This window comes from Ylistrum balloti, unplaced genomic scaffold, assembly GCF_031769215.1.
Source record: "Ylistrum balloti isolate Yb309-2 unplaced genomic scaffold, AGI_CSIRO_Ybal_v1 Utg371094, whole genome shotgun sequence".
NCBI classification, from domain to species: Eukaryota; Metazoa; Mollusca; class Bivalvia; order Pectinida; family Pectinidae; genus Ylistrum; species Ylistrum balloti.
The window spans coordinates 156,816-180,944 of record NW_026782603.1 but is presented as its reverse complement, the minus strand read 5'-3'; the positions used below and the strand labels follow the sequence as shown (position 1 = coordinate 180,944).

General features: G+C 33.7%; 2 protein-coding genes across 2 annotated transcripts; both read left to right on the top strand.

Moving 5' to 3' along the window:
• The first annotated feature begins 2,574 nt into the window (after positions 1 to 2,574).
• On the top strand, positions 2,575 to 11,165 carry LOC132560665 (organic cation transporter protein-like). Its single transcript, XM_060225332.1, has 10 exons — positions 2,575 to 2,717; positions 3,893 to 4,139; positions 4,428 to 4,531; positions 5,200 to 5,357; positions 5,926 to 6,094; positions 6,343 to 6,558; positions 7,708 to 7,934; positions 8,398 to 8,579; positions 9,031 to 9,182; positions 11,114 to 11,165. The coding sequence occupies exons 1-10, from the start codon at positions 2,575 to 2,577 to the stop codon at positions 11,163 to 11,165; spliced, it is 1,650 nt and encodes a 549-aa protein (XP_060081315.1).
• Positions 11,166 to 15,205: 4,040 nt separating this feature from the next.
• LOC132560664 (organic cation transporter protein-like) lies at positions 15,206 to 24,129 on the top strand. Its single transcript, XM_060225331.1, has 10 exons — positions 15,206 to 15,348; positions 15,615 to 15,849; positions 16,840 to 16,943; positions 17,656 to 17,810; positions 18,669 to 18,837; positions 19,161 to 19,388; positions 21,039 to 21,265; positions 22,659 to 22,840; positions 23,675 to 23,826; positions 24,006 to 24,129. The coding sequence occupies exons 1-10, from the start codon at positions 15,206 to 15,208 to the stop codon at positions 24,127 to 24,129; spliced, it is 1,719 nt and encodes a 572-aa protein (XP_060081314.1).

Here is a 24,129-nt window from a genome sequence, read left to right as displayed (position 1 = left end):
ATCTTAAAAATGATTTTAGATTGTACTGAAATATTTGTCTACCAAACTTTCTGCATTGTGAATCCTAATTTGTTATATTCACGTTTGTTAACACCATACCACTTTGAAATTTTCAGTAAGCACACCTTCAGGCGTTATTTCATCGATATTGTAATTTAATCAGATGGCAAGGTATCTGACTACTGTATTCTTATGGAATTTTAGATTGAGTAGAACCAGGAGATAAAGTTACGGCCGAGAAATGTTTAGGTTTTATAATTCATATTTACTTCACGAGAGAAAATGCACTTTTTATATACTTCCTTTCAAATGTAAGTACTCATATATTTTATCTGTCTTTGTGTCTAATTTTTATAGCTATCACAATTGTGAACTTTCAGTTTTAATTACTCAATTCATTACTTGTCTATAATTGTACCTATCCTCTCATTACAGCCATTATGCAATATTTTGTTACTTTACTAACGAATTATTTGAACATAATTTTATTTTTAAAGCACCTTGTAATCTGTATTTATGAATAAGTTTTGTTCTTTTCTGATAAGCAATTTGTCTTTGAATCATTTATTTTTTTTTTTTACTTTTTCCTTCTCCTTCATTGAATTGATTGTGGTACAGACAACTTACAACAGCATAATACAACGTAGAAACATTTTAATATTAATGAAACATAAATCAAGTTTGTTTGTAAACTCTTTTATCTCAACCACTCAGTATGTGTTTTACAAAATATCACATTTGTTGAACACTTAGGTAAAACTTACCCGATATATCACTGACATAATGCACGAACTGAATTGTTGTTCCTGAAACCAAATACGCCTTGTGTTTTTTATTTTGTTTTTGGTTTTTTTTTTCGTCGCTACATGGACCATTGCTGCCCTTAAACCACATCTATATAAACATATTTAAACAAACATGAATATATAGATTCGTTATGAATTTCACGAAATAAACGTTGTATTTAATTCAAAGCTAGTGTAAAATTATATTGATATTTTGTTTTCGTTTTCACTTAATTATTTCCCATCAATTTGTTTTATATTGTTTTGTTTTTCTAAGACAGATAAAGACAAAAACAACAAGAAAATATCAATACGTGAACATGATCATAATGCAAACTCAAAATTCAATGAAACAAAAGTAAAATATGAACAGAAGAAAGACTTACACAGGGACTCATAAAAAGGTACATGGATAATAAGACCCCGGAAGAGGTCGCGTCTTCAGCATTACACACGTCCAGTTTTATATCGTATGGAATAAAATATTTCTCAATAAGGTCGCTATGACGACCGTAAAACTTCCTCATAATATTCATTATGAGTTTTCCGTTAATTGACAGTTTGCATGAACAAGCATGTAAGCATGTCGCTTTCCAGAAATGGAAAATTAACAATAGGGAAATTGAAATCATCACGTCAATCATAAAACTTGTTGGTTTCGTTGTAGGAAAAGTTTGAGATAAGCAGCGGGTGTAGAAGAGTCTGTCGTGTGGTGATTCCCAATTCTAGTTGGTATACACGATGGATGTGGTCTATAATCTTTGCATCTACGAACAAAATCAAAGTCAAGTTTTCCGGAATAAAGATTTTAGGAATGTCACTACAATAAATGTGATGGGACCTGATGTGAATATACAATATCTAACGTCAAAGAACGTTCTAACGTTTCCCTAACTACTTGTTTTCTTCATGTAAAATTTAGTAAAAAGATAATTCAGTTGTTTACTGTTTAAAATATTTCTTTCACTCGTATAACAGAATACATATCTGTTGTTCAAACGTGCTTCGCACTCTTGTAAAATGCAATTTTTCTCCTATACTCATGAATATATGTATATGTTAACCGCGAAACCATTGCATATCATCTGTACAATCCAGAATTTCTTATACTGAAAGAATATTTATCAAGTGAATCAATATAATTGCGTATGCATACTACTTTGATAAATTCGCTAATTAGTTATCAATAAAGGTACGTATTATTTATTCAGGATAACAAATGGCTTGCAACTTTTGAAGACAGCTTGTTTGAAAATACTAAAAGAAATAATAATGACGTTGAGGTTATGTAATCGACGAAAAACTTTGATCAATAAAAAAATCTTTTTAAATTTTCTTTTTCGACTTTTATTTTAGTGACTGAGCAAGGACACACAGGCGTATAGCACTTTTAGGTAATGCAATGGATAAATGGAGTTTGTGCCAAAATAATGAATTAAGCTACATCATACGACTGTTTCGTTCTCGGATTCGTCAGTGAAGCTAGGCGCATAATGTGTAAATCGTTGAAAGCGAGTAAAATCACGATCGGCCAAAATAAAAGACCAATGACACTGAGCTATTTCCTTTTTGATAATAGTTGTTGGTGTTTAGTTCTGGCAGATGACATTAATCTTGAATCGTATCTGGTCATTATGCGCCGTCATAGATGATATATCGTATATTTCTGAACTGTATTTAACGTGTGCTGATAGCATTTTGGAGAGGTCAGAGTTATATTAACAACGTATCAATATTTTTCTAGTTTTTCATATTACAGGAAAGCAGGTAAAGTAGTTCTTAATTTGAAATGAAATTAGATAATATATTGATTACAATTGGAGAGTTCGGACTGTACCAGAAGTATGTCTACGCCTTGGTGTGTTTTACCTCCCTTTATATGGGAGTATATGCGATGATGTCTGTTATATTTCTCAATACGCCTGAACACAGGTAAGTAACTGTACTTATTTAACTGCAATCGCAAAGTAAATAAAAAGTTGACAGGTTTTCAAACGAAGCCATGTCATGACTGTTTCTAGGTTTTTGCTTTTATTCGGACGATAACAACACAGTAGATAACTCAGGTAATAGAACTGTTTTCTGGATCATAGACATATCGTCAGTTATGAGGTATTTTACAATTCAAGTGCAACTCCCTTATGATCACAGAACTGTTTGTATTTCTAGCTCGAAATAGATAAAGAAATTGTAATAAATAACCAATAATGATTTACTCGGATATCACTGAAGGAGTTTAAAAGAGACTATAAGAGGTTCCCAAGGAATATACGATTTCTTCGCTGTGCAAATCGTCTTGTAATCCAAGTTCATCTAGTACTGTCACGTTCTAGAATTGAGAACCAACTCATACACTTAAAGCAATCGTTTTACTTAAGAGCAAGGAATGCATCACAACTCACATAAGAGAAAATATGACGAATTTTTTTTTTTTTTTTAAATCTTCATCAATTAGGATTAATCAAACCTTTGTGCATAATTTTATTTCGGCTGTTTACATACATAACAGAAACTATAACATTATGAAAAGTCTTAGAATATTAAAAGAGTTATCTGAGATATGTTAATGTCGTTAGTTACCATATGTCTTGTGACACCGTCACTGCCAAATTTAAGTGAACACTGAAATTCTTGAAGGTTCAAAGGGACGTGGTCATTAAAGTTCTTTAAACATTTAATCAAGTCAGCGGTGTATCTGAAACTGAAATCGATGGAGTTTGCATTACATTTATGACCTGATCCGATAAGTTCTTCGATTGTAGAATAGCTTGTTCCCGTGAGAGACTTAATATACTTTTTCCATCAAACACAAATAAGATATTATCAACTGGAAATTCAAATACGTTTTGCGAAAAACAATTGAACATGTTTCGACGAAACCCCGCACATTAGAAAAGGTTGTCGTTCGCAAATTAAATAACCTTTTCTTATAAGCACCAGATTTTGCATTAATGACGCAGACAAAAACTGATTTATGAATAATGTTTACGTCATCATTATTTTCTTCTACAAATAATTTATCCCCCAATTAACCATTATAGCTGATAATCTGGTCAGATTTCACATATACATACTGATAATTAATACGTCAGCGTTCCCTGTTTCAGATGTAAGATTCCCGATCTTGATAATGACACGTACAATATACAAAGTCCCTATCAAGAGAGACTTGTTAACAACTACATACCCCCATCGGATGATGCCTCCCACGACTATGATCAGTGTCATCTGTACTCGTTCGATTACAACAGTGTCAAGTTCGACAACTTCAGTCGACCAATAAATGCTTCACTCGTTAAATGCAATGAGTGGATATACAGCGATGCCATGTTCGCAGAAACATACACGTCTAAGGTATGTATCAAACGTAGATAACTTTATTCACATATATAGGAAAGTTGTGATATCAATAGGAAAAATATATTCAATTCAATCGACCTAATGAATATTTAATAGTCCAATTTGTACATAGCAGGTAAACGTTAACACAATAGGTCTTTAACTCTTTTCTCGGGACAATTATTTTCGTCTTCAAAATACCTATGTACTTTCGATATATTTTAATGTTATATGTTTTTATTTATCATTTTCTTGTTATTATACATGGTTTTATTGATTTGTTTAATTTGGTGCTACATCTAGCTCAATATCGTGTGCGATAGAAAACACCTCACGTCTCTCATCAAGTCCCTCTTCTTTGTCGGGAAATTCGTCGGAGCCTTAGTATTTGGAAATCTGTCAGATGTGTGAGTAATGTTTTGAAAAATTATTTACATACACCTATAGATGGAACATACACCTATAGATGAAACATACACCTATAGATGGAACATACACCTATAGATGGAACAAACACCTATAGATGAAACATACACCTATAGATGGAACAAACACCTATAGATGAAACATACACCTACAGATAGAACATACACCTATATATGAAACATGCACTTATAGATGGAACATACGACTATAGATGAAACATACGACTATAGATGAAACATACACCTATAGATGGAAAATACGACTATAGATGAAACATACGACTATAGATGAAGCATACACCTATAGATAAAACATACACCTATAGATGGAACATACGCCTATAGATGTAACATACACCTATAAATGAAACATGCACCTATAGATGAAAAAGAAATTTCGCCTAATGTTGAGCATTCAAGTTATGAACTTTGTCAAATGGTTGGGTTCCCGGAGTGATATTGTAAAGGATCAAACCTTTTTTTTAAATACATACCTAACGCCTTCAATCTGTTCTGCTCCAAACCACTAAAAATTGATGATTTGCCTCATTGCCATCACTAACAAAAGGAAAATACATTCAATTAATGGTTATGTACAATATAAACAAAAATACGGTATTGGTTATGAACTATCACATGATAAATTTCAGTGTTGGACGTAAAATAACACTTTGTATTTCCCTGATGATGATGTTTGGACTGTCATTCGGAATGACCTGGTCTTCCGCCTCCTTCGTTTTATACGCCATCATCATGACTCTCATTGGTGCAGCTACTCAGGGAATCTTCCCAGTCGGCTTTGTCCTCGGTAAAGTGGCACATGCCAAAAAATTGAGCATACATTGGTTTTTGTGACATATTCTGATAGTGAAAATGCCATACAATGGTTTATAACATACTTTCTTATTATCAGTGTTGTAACATATCTTATTTGGTACATAATGTTTGTAATGCAACCCGTGTTATATGAATAAGCGGATCTGTCATTAGCTTAGACTTTCATAATTGCTATTAAGACATCAAACTTTTATTGCATTATAATGTATTGTGACGTCACTAACGAATAAGATATATTGTGAAAATATCGCTAATTGAGATTTTGAATTAGATTAATATACTTCTATTTTCACAAATGATTGCAAAAGTTTACATTTGTTTTTCCATTTCATATGAGATTTATGAAACTTGTCATGAATTATTCATTTTACCTCGGCAGAGACTCGGTAAAACTTCATAAAAATGAGTTTCATAACATTTATCGGATTCTCCATATATAATAAAGTACATTGAACTGACACGATAAACATCACTTATGTGAATATAAAGACGTCAATATCTCTCGATCTAGTGCTCAGAGATTTTATATTGGATTTCAGGTGTTGAGTTAGTTGGCCCCTCCAAACGGAAATATGCTGGCACAGTTATCGAGTATTTCTTTTCGATTGGTTTAATGATACTTGCCGGTGTCAGTTATCTAGTCAGACACTGGTACTACATCAGCATTATTTGCTCGACGCCACCTGTTCTGTTTGTTCTCTACTGGTGGTATGTATAAGTTATAAAGGATATTTTGGTTATTTTTCAGTACTGATGTTACGTATACTTTCATAGTGAAACAAACAAACGATTTCGTGTGTAAGTGATTTCGGCATTGATAACAAAGTAACCTATACATAAAACATTAATGAATTCATCACACTTTGTTAACTTGAACTGAAATTGTATAAGTCGTAAGTATTACTTATTGTGCCAATAGTTTTATACATTGATTCCATATGGTTTATCATTTTAAGGCTGCTCCCTGAATCTCTCCGTTGGTTGATAAGTAAGGGTAAGTATGAAGAGGCCAATGCAATTCTCCAGAAAGCAGCCAAGGTCAATAAGGTCACAGTGGAAAAGAATCTGTTCGAGAATGAGGGTAATGTGCCGCCTGAACCGACAGGGAAGATGTGGCAGTTGTTCTCGTCACGGGTTATGTTACTGCGAACAATCGTCATTCTCTTTAACTGGCAAGTACTTCTGTTATCTCATCCTTTATTAGCATTATATGATATACCTTTGTGGTCGACCTTGCTGTCTCTGATATCTAAGACATGTTTAAGGGGAGTGAATCAATGACTCAATAAAGTTATTACTTGTTTCATTATCATCTGTTATTTCCTTTCATCATATGTTCATGCGTACCTCTCACGGTTACTATCGACAAACGAATATTTCGAATTGCAATGCTCCTCGGTCAGTAAAATAGTACGATTGGTGCAATAATTTTACTATTGCAGAATTTTTCTATGAGGATATTGCAACATTTTCCAAACCTACAAGAGCGAATTTTATTTGTTTTTTACAGGTATAAAGTGGTATTGATCTACTACAGCATGTGCTTGAGTTTTACATGTGTTTAGTGACTATCATTAACTATGACCTGAGTCTGATTTTTATCGATAGGTGTATAGTGACTGTGGTTCACTATAATCTGAGTTTGGCTTTTATAGATAGGTGTGTAGTGGCTATTATTAACTATGATCCAAGTTTGGCTTTTATAGATAGGTGTGTAGTGGCTATGATTAACTATGATCCAAGTTTGGCTTTTATAGACAGGTGTATAGTGGCTATGATTAAGTATGATCTAAGTTTGGTTTTTATAGACAGGTGTATAGTGGCTATGATTAAGTATGATCTAAGTTTGGTTTTTATAGACAGGTGTATAGTGGCTATGATTAAGTATGATCTAAGTTTGGTTTTTATAGACAGGTGTATAGTGGCTATGATTAAGTATGATCTAAGTTTGGTTTTTATAGACAGGTGTATAGTGGCTATGATTAAGTATGATCTAAGTTTGGTTTTTATAGACAGGTGTATAATGGCTATGATTAAGTATGATCTAAGTTTGGTTTTTATAGACAGGTGTGTAGTGGCTATGATTAAGTATGATCTAAGTTTGGTTTTTATAGACAGGTGTGTAGTGGCTATGATTAAGTATGATCTAAGTTTGGTTTTTATAGACAGGTGTGTAGTGGCTATGATTAAGTATGATCTAAGTTTGGTTTTTATAGACAGGTGTATAGTGGCTATGATTAAATATGATCTAAGTTTGGTTTTTATAGACAGGTGTGAAGTGGCTATTATTGACTATGACTTGTGTTTGTTTCTTTGTATAGGTGTATAGTGGCTATGATCTACTATGGCCTGTCTCTGAATGCTGGTAATCTCGGAGGGAATTTCTTCTTTAATATGTTTTTATCTGGGTTGGTTGAAATCCCAGCTAATACAACGGCTTTACTTTTACTGGATCGTATCGGCAGAAAGAAAACTTACTTTTTCAGTTTGATGTTTGGAGGATGTGCATGTGCATCAACAATACTTCCTATTCTGTATGGTGAAAAAGGTAAGTGGTAAACATTATTTCTCATTCTGTATGGTGAGAAATGTAAGGGGTAAAATACTTCCTATTCTGTATGGTGAAAAAGGTAAGTGGTAAAAATAATTCCTACTATGTATGGTTAGAAATGTAAGTGGTAACCAATACTTTTTATTATGTATGGTGAGAAAGGTGAGTGGTAAAAATTCTTCTTATTCCGTGTGGTGAGAAAATTCGGTGGAAAAAAATACCTATTTTGTATAGTGAGAAATGTAAGTGGTAAACATTACTTCCTATTCTATATGGTGAGAAATGTAAGTGGCAAAAATAAATCTTATTCTGTATAGTGGTAAATGTAAGTGGTAAAAATGAAAAGAGAATATAAACTCAATATCTAAGAAACGTCAACAAAAGAAATAGTTACACAGAAAACAAAGTGAATAAAACTCTTGAAGATATCATTTAATCAAGAACCTTATGATTCTTTCAGAAAATCAAATTATCATCGTAGTCCTTGCAATGCTAGGTAAGTTTGGTGCCAGTGCCGCATTCAATACGATCTACTTTTTTTCCACGGAGCTGTACCCCACAGTTGTAAGGAACGCGGGACTAGGTGCGAGTTCTTGTGCATCAAGATTCGGCGGAATCGCAGCCCCATACATAGCAGATTCGGTAAGTGATCCCTGGGGTATATATATATATATATATATATATATATATATATATATATAGAGAGAGAGAGAGAGAGAGAGAGAGAGAGAGAGAGAGAGAGAGAGAGAGAGAGAGAGAGAGAGAGAGAGAGAGAGAGAGAGAGAGAGAGAGAGAGAGAGAGATTTACCTATCATGTGTTGTGTAATTGTACACCTATAAGAAATTAAACACTCTGAATAGGAGATAACTACCAGTAATAAATACAAAGTTAAAAAGTTCCTCGTAGAAGAAATATAATTATTCTTAATAAAATGATAAGCATTTGCGCTGTACCTCTTTATTAAATCTAAAGGAAAAATATTAATTCAATGCTAATTATTCTTTCTAGCTGTTTGTTTTCATAATGATTACGCAGACCTGGTTTTAAGCCATGACGTAACGGGCGTTCCGCTTTTTTAATCGACAATTTCAGGCAGCGTTGATAGGTGGCATGGTCGGTAAAGTTTTTCCATTGGGTGTATTTGGAGCTCTGGCTATACTCGCTGGATTGACCTCCTTGTACTTACCGGAAACTCTGAACAGAGCCTTACCAGAAACAATGGAAGATGGAAAGACATTTGGAAGGTATGTCTAACCAAGTCCATGTCCTCAAGTGTATAAAATATACGTTCCCGTGTCTTGTAACAGGTTTACATGCTATCGTCTTGTTATGTATATATAAATGTATGTTTCAACAATCAATCCATTGACCAGTAATTGGACATTGATTTACAACACCCATTAATTTATTATCTTACTGTTCTATTAGGATAAATATACGAAACCACAATATACACATTGTAACTTGGTTAAGAGACAAGTGTACTGATAAAGAAAAGTTGAATACATTCCTAGATCAGAACTATTTTTGTCTTGATATGAGATTCCAACATCGTTAGTAATTCATTACGTAATCCTATGCTTGATCGAAATTGATGAAGATGCAGCTAGATGCAGAAAGAAAACCTCGTTTATTTTTAGGAAATGAAATGGCATCCATTTATAGGAATCATCTTCTCGTGAGCAAATGTTATTTATTACAAGCTAACCGATAATAATAAGTTGTGTATTATTACTGTATTAAGACACTACCTCCATCCACTCTGTCTATGTCTATCCCTGGAGTTCATTAAATATCTAGATAAAACATACAGAGTTAATAACCTGTTATCTGCATTATAGCCTATGTTTTATTCGAAAAATATCAGCCCCTTTTTAAATTAATCGTGTGAAAATATGTTCCCTACCTTGCCGGTTACAAAGTCCAGGTGAATCAGTCCAGAAGAACGACTTTCTCAGAACTGAGTGTGCCAGTATTTTTACCTACGCCATCTTATTCAACAACCAAACACATCTTAAAACGCACATGAAATAGTGTGGCAATATCAATTCAGAACGATAAATAAAAAAAAATTTGGTAATATCGGTTTGGATAAGAAACATCATATCATATTTTGGCAAGTAAGCATCATACAATATTCTCGTAGGTTCGGATCATTTCATTTAGGCAAGATCAGTTGCATAGTATCAGCATGAAAAATATTATCTAGATACTTATTTAATAGTTAATATTATTAATATTCTGACTTTGGCATCTGAAACGAATAGCTTTGCCCTAGGGATGATTGAATTTTGCACGTTGCACGTAAGGTAACGTCTTTACTAAAATGTATCTGATTTAGAGAGATTTTTTCTATGTGTCGCGTCCTCATAACAACAAAGATCATATGAGGACGCCGACCCTGAATGACTGAAGCTAATCGGCCCACATTTTCAAACTGCTGTTAAACTTCAGCCTCTATCTACGTTAGCAATCCATCTAATCCCATTATTCTGACAGAGGGGCTTCGCCATCGTTATCCTCAAATTGCCGATTTCAGGCTTGATATTCTAAATTCAATGTCTCTGGTTTATCATCTTATGGAACTGAACCCACAGCGTTTCTCACTTTGGCGCTTAGATTAAGGGCCTAGAATGGACGTCAGGAAGCAATAAAATGCGTTTATTATACGAAACTGCAATGGATATAGTAGATTCTTTTAGTGCTACATCGAATAAAGGATGTGCTGTGATCGTGGTCTGGGTTCTATAAGCTTCTAAACAGAGAAAAATGACAATTTTTTGTTCACTTACAGTACAGCCATCAACTTTTTGTTTTAACAATATACCCAGCACTACAAAGATGGGGATCAAATTGCACCACCATGGAGCCAAATAATTCCAATACAACTGGAAATGTTTGGCTATATTCGCCCATCCAGATTATTAAATCTGATTCCAAATCCCGCATGCCATTTCCTAAATAGCCGTGTCTTATTATCACGTCGTTCATAATGTCAAGTTTGTTTCCTCATATTCCACCCTGAAGGAGAATATCTAGCCTTCTTCAGATTGCGTGTTTCGTAATTCATCGTGTAATGTCTTTTATAACACACTCCCTTCATATATTTTCTGTGTGTAAGTCCAGGTCAAAGCATATAGATATTTCATTTAAAATATTTATATTGTTTTTTCAGGCGAAACAAACTCAAAGATCCTCGTTCGCATGCGCTAGAAGAGTGGGACTAGCAAAATAAAACAAACGAAACAAGCAGGTCCTCTCGCAAGTAGAGAGCCAATCTTAACTTGAATGATAAAATGTGACTAGTGTATAATGTATTATGTATACAGATAAAATAAAGACGCTTATTTCATTTACAGTCAGATAATAATTGATCAAAATCCCATCAGATGTTATTCTGTTCAACATCAAATTGCAAATAAAAAATCGTATAAAACATTATATATCACTCGCGTGCAAATTTTGTGTCACGTTATTTCAGCCAGTTAGTTTTGTCGGACACATTTCCGGTACGTTGCACGAGAGTATAATACGATGTTTTATGAGAATGCGATATTCATGACACTAGTATGTATATTATGGAAGAAGATTGAAATGGGATAGGACCATGCCTTGATCCTTATTTGCTCTCGTTTTTGATACAGGATTGTAACAGTTATGACACTTTTTATCAACAATATGGGTCTGGGTCGATAATCTGTCCGTAAATTTTCATATCGATCAAAACAAGGTGTTATAATTGTAGATTGAAACTCAGATTGAAGAATGCGAATGTTTTATACTTTAACAGAAGAAATCAGAAAGGATTTTCGCTCAAAATTCAAACGTTGATACCATTGTGAGTGGCATGTAGCAAATTAAAGATAAAAAGATACATATTACGAATTTTATTACAATTTTTGCCAGTGAAATATAGAGAAATATCACATTGATAAGTGTTAAAATAACAATTTTTTGTTACTTTTCACAAGTGAAAAATAACATCTTTGCAGACTTACACAAATGAAAAGAAAGATAACACAAATCAACTTAGAAAGTTGACAAATCATTAAGCCCGGTACAAGAAAACAAATCCAGACATCTGAAGAATACTAAAATATTAACCACACTTGTGGAAGATATTTATCATTAATAAGGACACAATTAAATATCCTCTATTAGTTCTTCTAAGTATCGGGTCATGTCCGCCTCTTATGTGTATTACAACGATTGTACAAAACAAACACAAGTGAACGAAGACTTGTATATAGCATAACCAAAAACGAATTAAACTGTAATATACAGTTTCAACGACTCTGTCAATGATCACGAGGACCTGAAGTATGAAACCTTAGAGGAAACAGTGGGGAATGTTAATTAATCAAAATGTCACGACATCGGGTCAATATAAAATATTTTGAGCCATCAACTTATTAACTGACAAATGACTTGATTTGAATCTTTGAAAAATTATATGACGGTGACAACACTCACGATAATTCTCAGGAAGTTTCCGGCAGGAATTTACTTAAATAAAAGTTCTTATATCACAAACAAATTATCTATGACGTTCTGCACGTACTACCGTCATGAGATAAATGACCAATGTGATTTAATATTACATAATAAATATTAGCAATCTGATGAAAATATATCGGTAACCTTCTTAATATGGGGAGGTTTTACCATAATTATCTACGTTCAAATATGAAACATTTAGGCAAAATCTTGAAATTCCTATTGAGTTGAATAGAATATTAAAAACGTAAGACCTGGGGGAACAGATGTGCAGGAATAACGCATAAGAAAAAAATCGAAACAAAATGGATATTCAAGCTTGCGTATTCAATGTGCATATATCAGAAATTGTCCCTGTGAGCCAATATCATATAGAACAAATAAAAGAAATATTCACTTAAGCTATAAGCAGTTGAAACCAAATAATTCATTCGATCTTAGAAAACTGGAAATGGACTGCATACAAAATCTGTAAAAGCACCTCTCATCACTATAAAGAACAGTTTATAGATATTTAATCAGAATCGTTTACAATGTAAAAATTTTCGTTTCTGGTTTTGTCTGAACTGGGGCGAGGATTATATGCCAGGCATCGTTAAGGTATTCTGAATTCTTCAAAAACAAAACAAGAAAATACCAACATGTTTATATAATCATTATAAAAACTCAAAGTCAATAAAACTAAGGCAAAATATGAACAAAAGGAAGACTTACATGGCCACTCCTGAAAAAGTACAAAAAGAATAAGACAAGGTGTTCCAGAGGAGTACGCGTCTTCTGCTTCATCGACGAAATCCACCAAATAAATCTTGGTCAATCCAAGAAAGCAATGTCACATTCTCAAAAGAGAAAAGGGTATACAACAATAGAACCAACAGGCAAACTAACGTCCAGCTTCATATCGCTCAACAAAATTGAATTTATCAATGAGATCACTATGACGACCGTAATTTCATCAACCTACATCTTTTGAAAACTTGTGGTACGAATATCGTGAATATGGAATCAAATCAACTGCGACACACATGTTAACACCATAGCTTAAGAATTCCGAGATGTTGCTATCCAGTAATAGAAATCTACCATTTACGCTTTCGATGTTATAAAGTAGAGATCATAATGAAAAGGAGTAAAAATCTACGCTATGAATTCGACCATAACCATAACTGGTCATGATGACGACACTTTCGGATTTATATTTCTTATGTATTAATTAATCATGTTGAGCTTTAAAGTATACGGGGAGAAAAGGATGAAAAGCTGGACCCAGTGGTGGAAAGCCTTGCTCTTTATAGTACGTTCAGGTACTTGAAATATATATTTAAATCAGCGGCAAATGATATATAAGTCATACAGCAGATCTGATGAGGTTAGGTGGTGAACAGTAAAGGAAAAGAGTTCCATTCATTCGGGTAATGATATCTCCATGTTGACGATATTCATGATTGAACTTCATTAATTCAATTCAATTATAATAGCTCTGCTAAACTATCACTTCCCCTTGTAACAAATATAGGTTCCTGACGGGAAAAGTTACAGATTATTGGAAATCAAAATTACATGCAGCTCTGTAAACGTCTCGTGTTCACCACTATCAAATCCTTTAAATATATTTTATTTCCTCTTCCAATGTATAAATTGATACGTTCGATGTTCGAAAGATTGCATATAACTGTTATACTATTAATTCAGCCACGTGCAGTGTTTGATTTAATGGCGGATGTTGTTGGTTACGCAAAATTCGCATCCCTTTACGAAACAGCATGTCACCATGTCCATGCTAGAGGTTTGATTCGAAAGTATCCTAAACTCACTTATTTTTAACACTCGATTTATTAAGACAATTCATCTATCACTGTACAGGATCATTCATAACTCTTACATTGGAATAGATAACTTCTTCATCGATGAAATATTAGTGCCAAATAATAAAGTTAACTGTATCATACAGTTGTCTCGACCTTCTATGACCACTCAGTGATGCTAAGGACCTGCATTTCGAAGCCTAAGAGCTGAGAGGAAACATCGAAAGAAATTTCAAAATCTAGATAGAAATTTGCACTAACCCCATTATTCAATCAATTTAATAATTTTCAGATATCTGATAATTTAAAAAGAAAAAAAGTCTTAATAACGCAAAAAAGTCGTAATAACGCCTTTCAAAGGTCGTAATAACGCGAATTAAGTCGTAATAACGCGAAAAAAATCGTTATAATGACTTTTACAGGTAAGAATACCATTGTCATTGCATCTATTCAGTCCTTAACAAAAGACTTTGGATGGCGTTATTATGACTTTTGAAAGGTGTTATTACGACATTTGAAAAGGCGTTATTACGCGTTTATTGCATAATAACGCGATTTTATATTTTTTTCCCTTCGAAATTTGACCTTTTCAGGCTTTCGTAAATTCTGAACCATGCCAGCAATCGAATAAATTATAATATGATATGTAAGATACCTCAAGATCAACAGCAGCTTATTTAGTGCTAAGTCACGCAGAAATTTACACTTGCGTCATGAAAACGCATTAGCTATTCATTTTATGTATCTAATATAAATGATAATTATGCTGAATGTTAACGCCGTCTACAACCCAAATATGCTAATGTTTAAGCGTGTTTTATCATTTTTTTCTTTTTGATTATCTTTTTTTCTTTTTTTCTGTTTTTTTGTTTGCTTGGTATTATGGTTTATTACCAGTTAGATTCAACATTGATGTTCCCTCTTCCTCTGTTGATCAATTGTAACGTATTTATCAAAGACCCGTAATGGATTTTGATCAAATTACTACTCATCTAGGTGCTTTTGGACGGTACCAGAAATTTATGTACTGTCTTATCTGTATAGCCTCTGTTTTCAGTGGAATATTTACTGTCATTTCTGCTATAATACTTGCAGTTCCGGAGCACAGGTAAGAGACAGGTGGAGTGATTGGAAAAAAATGAAATTTGATACGCGTTCGCCTGAAAATTCCGCATTGAAAACAATGCATTTTTAGTCTAATTCTAATCCTTTCTTAATGTCTTTGCATAGCGGATTACTGATGTCGTGGATTTGGGGTAGATTTTCAGTCACTTTTTGTCGATTGCTCACTGAGCGATATTACAACTAAATGTAAAACCATAATATATGCCTTTTCCAGAAAATTGTTATCGTCGGAATTGTATATTGTTTCAGATGTAAGATTCCTGGTTATGATAACGACACCTATGAAGTACAAAATGAACGGCACCAGGAGTATATTAAGAGATACATCCCAACCTCTACTGATGACACACAGCCTTACGATCGATGTCACATATATGCACACGATGATTGGGACAATATCAGTCATCCCGAAAACGTTACGAAAATACGTTGCAGTTCATGGGTATACGACCAAAACGTATTTAAAGAAACGTTTACTTCCAAGGTTTGTTATAAATAAAAAGGTTGTAAGTTTTTCCTACACATACCTATGTTTTGATCACTTTTCACATGCCATTATACAAAACAAGAACACTGAGATGTAATCATTAGACAACGAGTTCAAGGAAGTCCTACCTAACATGTTCTATACTGAACCCTGCTGTAGCTGGAACATTATCCAACCTGGTATTCAGGTTACTACAGGACCTTACCGACAAAACCTGTCACATTCATATCGTACAATGTCTAACCTATTGATCTATATGCACACTGCTGAACTTGTTACTTATATACTGAACTCTACTAAACCTGTTACTTCCATACTGAACACTGCTAAACATGCTCACTCCATACTGAACCTTACCTATAATTTTATCTCTTCATGTACTGACTTTGTTGTTTTGCAAACTCTACATTGGACTTTAGATTAAATATCACATGCTATGAAGAGAGCATTATTGATTCGATTGTCAAAATGATCGCTGACGCAGATTGCATTTGGGATAATTGTTGCCTCTAATACTCAAATTTCCTCTCAGATAAACCCGCTCCATTCCAGCTGGACCTACAAGAGTGGTCAATATGAGAATGCTCTTTTGGGAATGCTCTTTTGTATTAATTATTGTATCAACAAAAATTGTTTGTTGGCAATCACTTTGAAGATGATCATTTATCTTAAATAGCCAAATAACTAAAATTGAAGAAAATCAATCTCTCATAAAAAATATCTGTGATTTCAAGGATAAGAAGGATTCTTTGTAATGGAGCTGTCTTAAGATATCATTTCACTCGTATGACAGATTTTATCTGTTTTAGCTCTTACTTCGCACTAGTGAAAAACGAAAAAATAAAGATAGTATGCTATACTTGTTAAATATCTGTATATATTGAATCAAAAATCAATTAAATAGGCTGCATATATTTTAAAAGTTTAATAGAAGTCACCAAAATGCTTTTGATATGACTTGTTAAAGGGTATTTTGGATATTTTCAGCACGATTTGGTTTGCGACAGTTCCTACAAAACAGCTATGGCGACGTCTCTTTATTTCACTGGCGTTTTGGTCGGAGCCAATGTATTGGGACATCTCTCGGATGCGTATGTTATCATTATAAATTGATGCTTAAATATTGTGGAAGATTTAAATACAGTAAATACAATGTTTGATCAGTAACACTCGATAACGAACAAAATTCTTTATCAAAATGTCCGTAGTAAACATTCTGTGCATATAATTTAGTTCACACCACCGTTATGAATATCCCGCTATTCTGTTAGTTACTGTGGCGTATCTTCTAAAATCCAGTCGGCTAGATAAAAGTTGTGGTCGTAAGGAAGACGACAACATCATCTATGTCCCAATTGTATACCTTATACAAGTGTTTCAAGTTAACTCAGGACGCAAGTGAATAGATATAATAGATACAAGCGGTCTTGCTTTTTTGTTATCTTTATTTATCTTGCTGGGGGATTTCTTATTTCATCTTTTTGTTAATTTTTTGGTAGAGCGAAAATATGAGGACATTTACTCTAACTTCAAACAAATGACATCAGATGATTCCTTTTGGGATGAAGACTGAATTTTGTAAAACGCTATGGATATCGGCCCCGTGAGACGAGAGGGGGCTCTTGGTTTTATTATTATTATTATCATTATTTATTTTATTACGCGTGTGTGTGATTGTTTATGACGCTGCTTTTCTTTGACTATCTAGATCTCCGGAATATTTTACCGTGGAAATAGTCCATTAACGAAAATGAAAAGATAACAGTATTAAATTTTTAATCTTTAAATAATTGTCTATTCTAGATTCGGTCGTAAAATCAGCTTTATCGTTGGAGTGATACTGCTTATTGTGTCCACGTTGAGTTTGGGCTTGTCACCTAGCTATACATTCTTCTGTGTCTGTATGGTCCTTACAGGAGGAGCTTCTGAGGGCATGTACACTCCAGGATTAGTCATAGGTATGCCAGTTTGTCTGTGTTATTCCATATTGCAGATTGAATTCATAGAAATACTCACTTAAAATACACCATGTCACAAGTAATAGAGGATACTATTTCCTGCAGTTGTGAAGAAGAACAGTGGAGAATTTATATCATTCCTCTGTTATTGAAACTCTTTTAAAATCCAGTGACTGCATTGAGTTCCAAATAAAAGTATTACTTCCTTAACTATGCGTATAAATATCGTCCAGTGACCAGTCGTTGCAAAAGCTTTATTAAAAAGTAGCATATTAATGAACAGCCCATTAGATGTTAAAGAGACTTGTGAAAATGTTGATAATTATTTAATTAGGAACTGAAACATACGTGTATTGTTCTTCCAGTTTTTCTAAGATCATGGGAATGCTATACATGTTTCCCTGAGTAATTTGAAGTTGGATTTGTAAGACACTTTAGTGTTACTTGGTTGCTAAACTTGCTCTAATTTGGAAATGTGACGATGTTTACTAGGATTTACATGGTGATTATCGTCTATGAAAAAGGATATGCTTACCATTCCGCAACACCTCGTCCTATTCTCTTTGTAAGGTTTCAGGGGTTCCCAATAAATCAGTCTTTTTTAAATATTGTAGCCTTGGTTCACCGACAAAAGTATAAATCTTTATAGCAATTTCTCAATCTTGTTAGCCTTCTTTATATCATCGAGTGGAATGTTTAATTTCGGATCAGCATGATAATTATTTTGTCTGTGCTTGTGCGCTACCGGACAGACATGTCATTAGTGACATTTCTTCCTATCCTTTTTATATTTAAATTTCAATGTGTTTAATTGTTTCAATTAAAATGTGGTTTTGACTGTTTTGACCCGTTATACAGGTTTGGAGTTGGTTGGGCCTTCAAAGAGAACAGTCACTGGTACAGTGACTAACTACTTCTTTGCTGTTGGTATGGTAATACTCACAGGATTAGCCTACTTCATACGTCACTGGAAATACGTTGAAATAGCATGCGCAGTACCGACAAGCCTCTTTCTACTTTATTGGTGGTAAATATGACGATACCTTATGTTAATGAATATTTCTAATGATAACAATAACCGGGTTTACCTTAATCAGTGCAGTATGCAACAAGGCGGAGAAGAGTGTATACAGAGCCCTGCCTTTGTATCATACCCATAAAGGGTTCTAATTGAAGAAATTTCTTCATAGAAAATATTCAATCTCTTAAATATCTTTTTATTTCATAAACAGGACATCGTATTAATAAACAGAAGTCATGTATTGATATTAGACAGACATACTGAAAAAGCAACTCAAATAGAATTTATCTCTGTTTGATATAATGTTTGTATGGCTATTTCCTTTCTAGGCTTTTGCCTGAATCCCCAAGATGGCTTATCACGAATCAAAGATATTTGGAAGCTGAACAAATTCTGAGAAAGGCTGCAAAAGTTAATCGAGTATCCCTACGGGAAGAGGTATTTGACCATAAAAATTGGATTGACATCAAAACGGAAAAAACAAACAAAAGGAAGTTCTTTCAGTTGTTTAAGTCCAGGGTTCTACTGATCAGGATGTTGATAATATGGCTGAATATGTAAGTTCATTACACTGCTTAATCTCATGTGAACCTGGCTATCTTCTGTAACCTTCTATTTTCTTCTGTTTATTTCGCATTATTTTTTAACAAAAATCATATACATAATTTATTACGCAAAGTAAATAAATCTTTCATCTTTGAGGTATTCGTTATTGTAATTAATTGACTATTTTAAGTGTGCATTACATTGGAATAAACCTTATCGAAATAATTTGAAAATAATTTCATGAAGTGATATCTGTTGTAACAAAAACAACATTTATTACAGTAACGCTAATTCAACTTTTTAAGACAAGCATATATAGTACGCCTGCATGTTTAAGGGAATGGTGTTGAGGTTTGTATGAATCATTAAGGTTTAAAAAATGAAAGTTTATTGACACCCCCAATGCGACCTGATTAGTTAGTATTCCTTAAAGCAAAGTATCAAAGATCCCCAGTCAATCAATATTGACAATTTTGAATGCCTTCAAAATGAAATTTTATCCATAACAATCATTATATTAATCGTGTGAATTTTAAAGATTTTCGGAACAATGCAAAAATTCAATTCCAAACTTGCAAGGTCAAAGTTCACTTCAAAAGACCGAAACTGTCAATTTCACTTTAACAAAACGTTTCAAGGCCAAAATATTGATTGTGTTTCGTCAACACTTTGAAAATAAAAACTTTTTATATAAAGACAGTCTTCTGTCGTCTTGTTCTATATGCATTTTCTTGTAGAAATATGCTTTCGATGGTTCGATGAATTTTTTAAAACAAGTAATTGTTACATTTATTATTAAAAATACATCAACTAATACATCAACTAACTTCCTACAAAGTCTTACCAAAGACACCCAAAGAATAGCAATTTTGAGTAATTTAGGATAAGTTACAGTAGAGTCAAACAATGAATTAAAGGGCATCATATAGCTGTTTCGTGATTGAATATTATTCAAAGCATAATCGGTGACATTTAAAATAGTAGGTAATTCAGTGTCAGTTTCATTAGTTGAATTGCATACAAAATTTATAATGAAAAGCATTTGCTTTCAGTGTGTCGTCACTATCGACAATAGCTAAGTCTACACAACTTCCCATTTCAGAATTCTTACCTTTAATATTTATTTCAGTAAGAAACGCTAAATGTAACAACTTTAATTGTAATAAAGTTAGGGTTAGAGTTACCTCTGCATCACCTATTGTAATATTTTGTTTACTGTAATGATTATCAGAATTAAGGTTTGCCTTATTGTAATACATGTAAATTGTAAGCTTGTGACAAGCTCACTACAGATGGTAGCTTTCGTGAATTGCATTTATCATTTGATTTACTTATTTAATAAAACTACAGGAATGGGATAATATTGTTTTACAGTATTTCTTCGTTTTGTGACCTTTTAACAAAATGATTATGTTCTGTACATGTAACTGTGAAAGAATGTACTTTCGTTGAGCTCAAATTAGTGGGTTTTTTCGGAAATGTATTCTTTTGTTCACACCTGATTTTGTTGATAGACAGTACTCATGAAATCTCCTGATGCTAAAAGTGTCATGTATAACAGTTTATCTATTCGTGGTAATATATTGATTCATGGTTGAAGAATTTCTACAAAATCAATTTTTTTCCGTTTACGATAGAATATGTTACTGTGTATCTTACAGGTGTGTCATTAATATGACGTATTATGGATTGACGCTAAACACTGGATATTTAGATGGCGATTACTATCTCAACTTCTTTTTATCTGCATTGGTGGAGTTTCCCGCATACACAATCCCATTACTTCTGATGGACAGGATCGGCAGGAAATGGCTACATTTTGTCTGTATGATTGTAGGAGGCACTGCCTGCTTTTCAACAATGTTTACCATTCTCCATTTGGATCAAAGTAAGAAGTAACGCCTTGTTGATATGATTTCTGTTTTCATGTCATTTTTTAACGTCAGTGTATCGTTTGAATCAGTATGTAATATATAATCTTTGATGATGCGAAATATATATACCTTAGTATCACATAAATTGCCGTTCACACGGCAATATTTCGCTGTCTATAGGGCACGACATACTCTTCTACATCAGTCACTTATCTCGATAATTTCTTACAACGAAACCAACATGGAGAGAGTTCCAACATTCTGTATGATAAGTGTAATGATTCCGATTTTCCTAGTGTGAATTTTCAATTTCTGGATAGCAACAGGCTGGCATCCCCAGCCTATAGTGTTTACAGTTGTCGCAGTTGATTCGGTATTCAAGAGGATAATCCCATTCACCCGATTTCTTGCAAAAAAGTCGTCAAATGACTGACAAACTCTTACCAAAAGATGATGGTTGATACGAATCGGTGGGAAGTTTCACTGCCGTCATAGTAATCTCATCGAGAAAAAATTATTTCTTTGTGTGATATGAAGCTGGACGTGTTTGATCCTGGTTAGTTGCCTGTTAATTCCGTTGTTGTATACTTATTTATCATTGTGACATTACTTACTTGGACTTGGTCTTATTCTCATTGTATTTTTTCTGGAATTTCCGTTTAATTGTTTTGTTTTGTTTTTTGTTTTTGTTTTTGTTTTTTTATCATACTTGTCCCCGTTTTATTGAATTTCAGTTTGGGTTATGTTCACATTGACATGTTTGTTCTTTCTCGTCGTTTTTTTCAAAGGGTATTATTTAGTTGTTTAAATCTGTTGATACAATATAAATATACATTATCAGGGTTTCGTGACCAGACTTCTAAGTTAATATAACATTGTGGTGTCACTTGTACTCTTGCCAAAGTTTTGCGAGGTCATACAAATCTATGGCCATGACCGTCTTCTTGTATCAGTAGAAAGCGCACGTATAAGGATGATGCAACAAAAATGTATACCGGTGTATATACATACAAACGGGCGAGTGTACCAATCCATGAGTGGTCAACAAAGGACAAATCTATGCATCTTTCCCTGACAACTGATTTGGAAAAAGAAACACTCGAAACATAATATTTTTGCTCAAGCGAGAAACAAAATAAGAATGTCCCTTCACTTTAATGATTCATGTATGGTCATTTGTATTTGAAATTCTTCACACTCCACTTAGTTTGAATCTACCATATTGTTGGCAAACAGCTTAGTAAAGACTAGCACACAAGGTATAACACAGTAAAGCATCATATACATCCTTAACTTATATCATCATTACTCCCATAGATTAAACAAAGGATGATAAAATCCTTAACAACAAATAAATATTTGAAAATGTCGAATACAATTTGATTACATTACGTCTGTCATTTGCAGGTTACCAACAAGTGACAGTAGCATTGGCAATGCTAGGAAAACTAGGAATAACAGCCGCCTTCTCCATCATTATCGTCTACTCGGCAGAGTTGTTCCCTACTGTAGTACGCAGCGCGGCGATCAGTACTTGTTCCATCTTCAAGTGGATGGGTACTGTAGTGGCAGCCTACATTGTTAAGTCGGTAAGTGGAGAATAACATCTGAAGTCCTAATAGCTTCTGTATCCTAAAGTATAGCATGCATTTGGATTAGTTTTGTCTTAAAACAATAATATGCCACCATGAAGAGACAAAAGCACTAAAACTTTACGGTCTGGTTTCTAGTTGGTTTTATAACAACATCCGACTTATTTGAATTATTTGCTCTGTGTAAACGTTCTCGTCTGTGGTTCTTTCTTTGGAACACGTGTTGATACGATTTCTTTCAATAACCAACAAAACAACAGTACCAAAATAAGGACATAAAACAACAATCAAACACAAAATATCTAAAATCAAGAAGATAGATTCCTAATAAGTAGCAGTGGCAAAATCTAAAATGTTAAAGTCAAAAACTTAATAAAACATGGGAGATCAATGCCGATACACAAGGATAAAAACAGAAACTGGAAAGTGAAAAGGAAAAGAATATTCTGTGTTGTTATTGAGTACCTCCCTTTTCCAATATAAACACGTCAACTGAATCTTAATTGAAATGAAAATTCGATGAAACTATGGCAACACATGAACGAAAGAAGATTTAAATGGAGACTCTTGAACAAGTACAACGAAAATTAATTCACGTGTTCCGGAAGAGTGAGCGTCTTCAGCTTCATTGACGACACCCACCCATATAAATCGTGGTAATGTTACGTTGCCAAATGAGAACAAAGCAAACAACATCGGAACTATCATTCATATTCACGAGCATCAGATACGTCTAGCTTCAAATAGCACCAAGAAAAAACAATATCTCTCAATGCGATCGTCAAACATCCCTATCAATTAATTTATATGTATGCATATATCTTTTTTCAGGGTAATTTCATTGATGGACGATTTGGCCGAGTTTTTCCGATGGTTGTTTTTGGAGTGGTGTCAGTAGTAGCTGCATTATTAGCTTTGTTTCTTCCGGAAACGATGGACCAAGATTTACCAGAGACTATTGGAGACGGGATCCGGTTTGGAACGTACGTACATCATGCAATATCTTGTATAACCCGTTTTGTTTTCAAAGTTCACTGTGGTAAATTGAACATCATAAATAGGCACGTAATTGATAGGTCGTGAAATTTTGTAAAACGACTTTATACCTTACTTACAGTTGTGTCTCTTTTATTCATATTTTAATTTTGATTCACACTTTCAGACCTGCCTATAAAATAAAACCTGATACAAGCAGTGTTGACATCCTGGCAGACAAAAATGTAACCTGTTCCGAAAATGATGACCCCGGGACTGAGGTTTCCGAAAGCTATAAATACCCAGAATAG

Coding starts and splice junctions, on each gene's coding strand:
- LOC132560665 (XM_060225332.1), top strand. CDS start 2,575: ATGAAATTAGATAATATATTGATTACAATTGGAGAGTTCGGACTGTAC. Junction 4,140..4,427: donor CAGAAACATACACGTCTAAG/GTATGTATCAAA, acceptor TGCTACATCTAG/CTCAATATCGTGTGCGATAG. Junction 8,580..9,030: donor CCCCATACATAGCAGATTCG/GTAAGTGATCCC, acceptor CGACAATTTCAG/GCAGCGTTGATAGGTGGCAT.
- LOC132560664 (XM_060225331.1), top strand. CDS start 15,206: ATGGATTTTGATCAAATTACTACTCATCTAGGTGCTTTTGGACGGTAC. Junction 18,838..19,160: donor CTCTTTCTACTTTATTGGTG/GTAAATATGACG, acceptor TTTCCTTTCTAG/GCTTTTGCCTGAATCCCCAA. Junction 21,266..22,658: donor CATTCTCCATTTGGATCAAA/GTAAGAAGTAAC, acceptor TGTCATTTGCAG/GTTACCAACAAGTGACAGTA.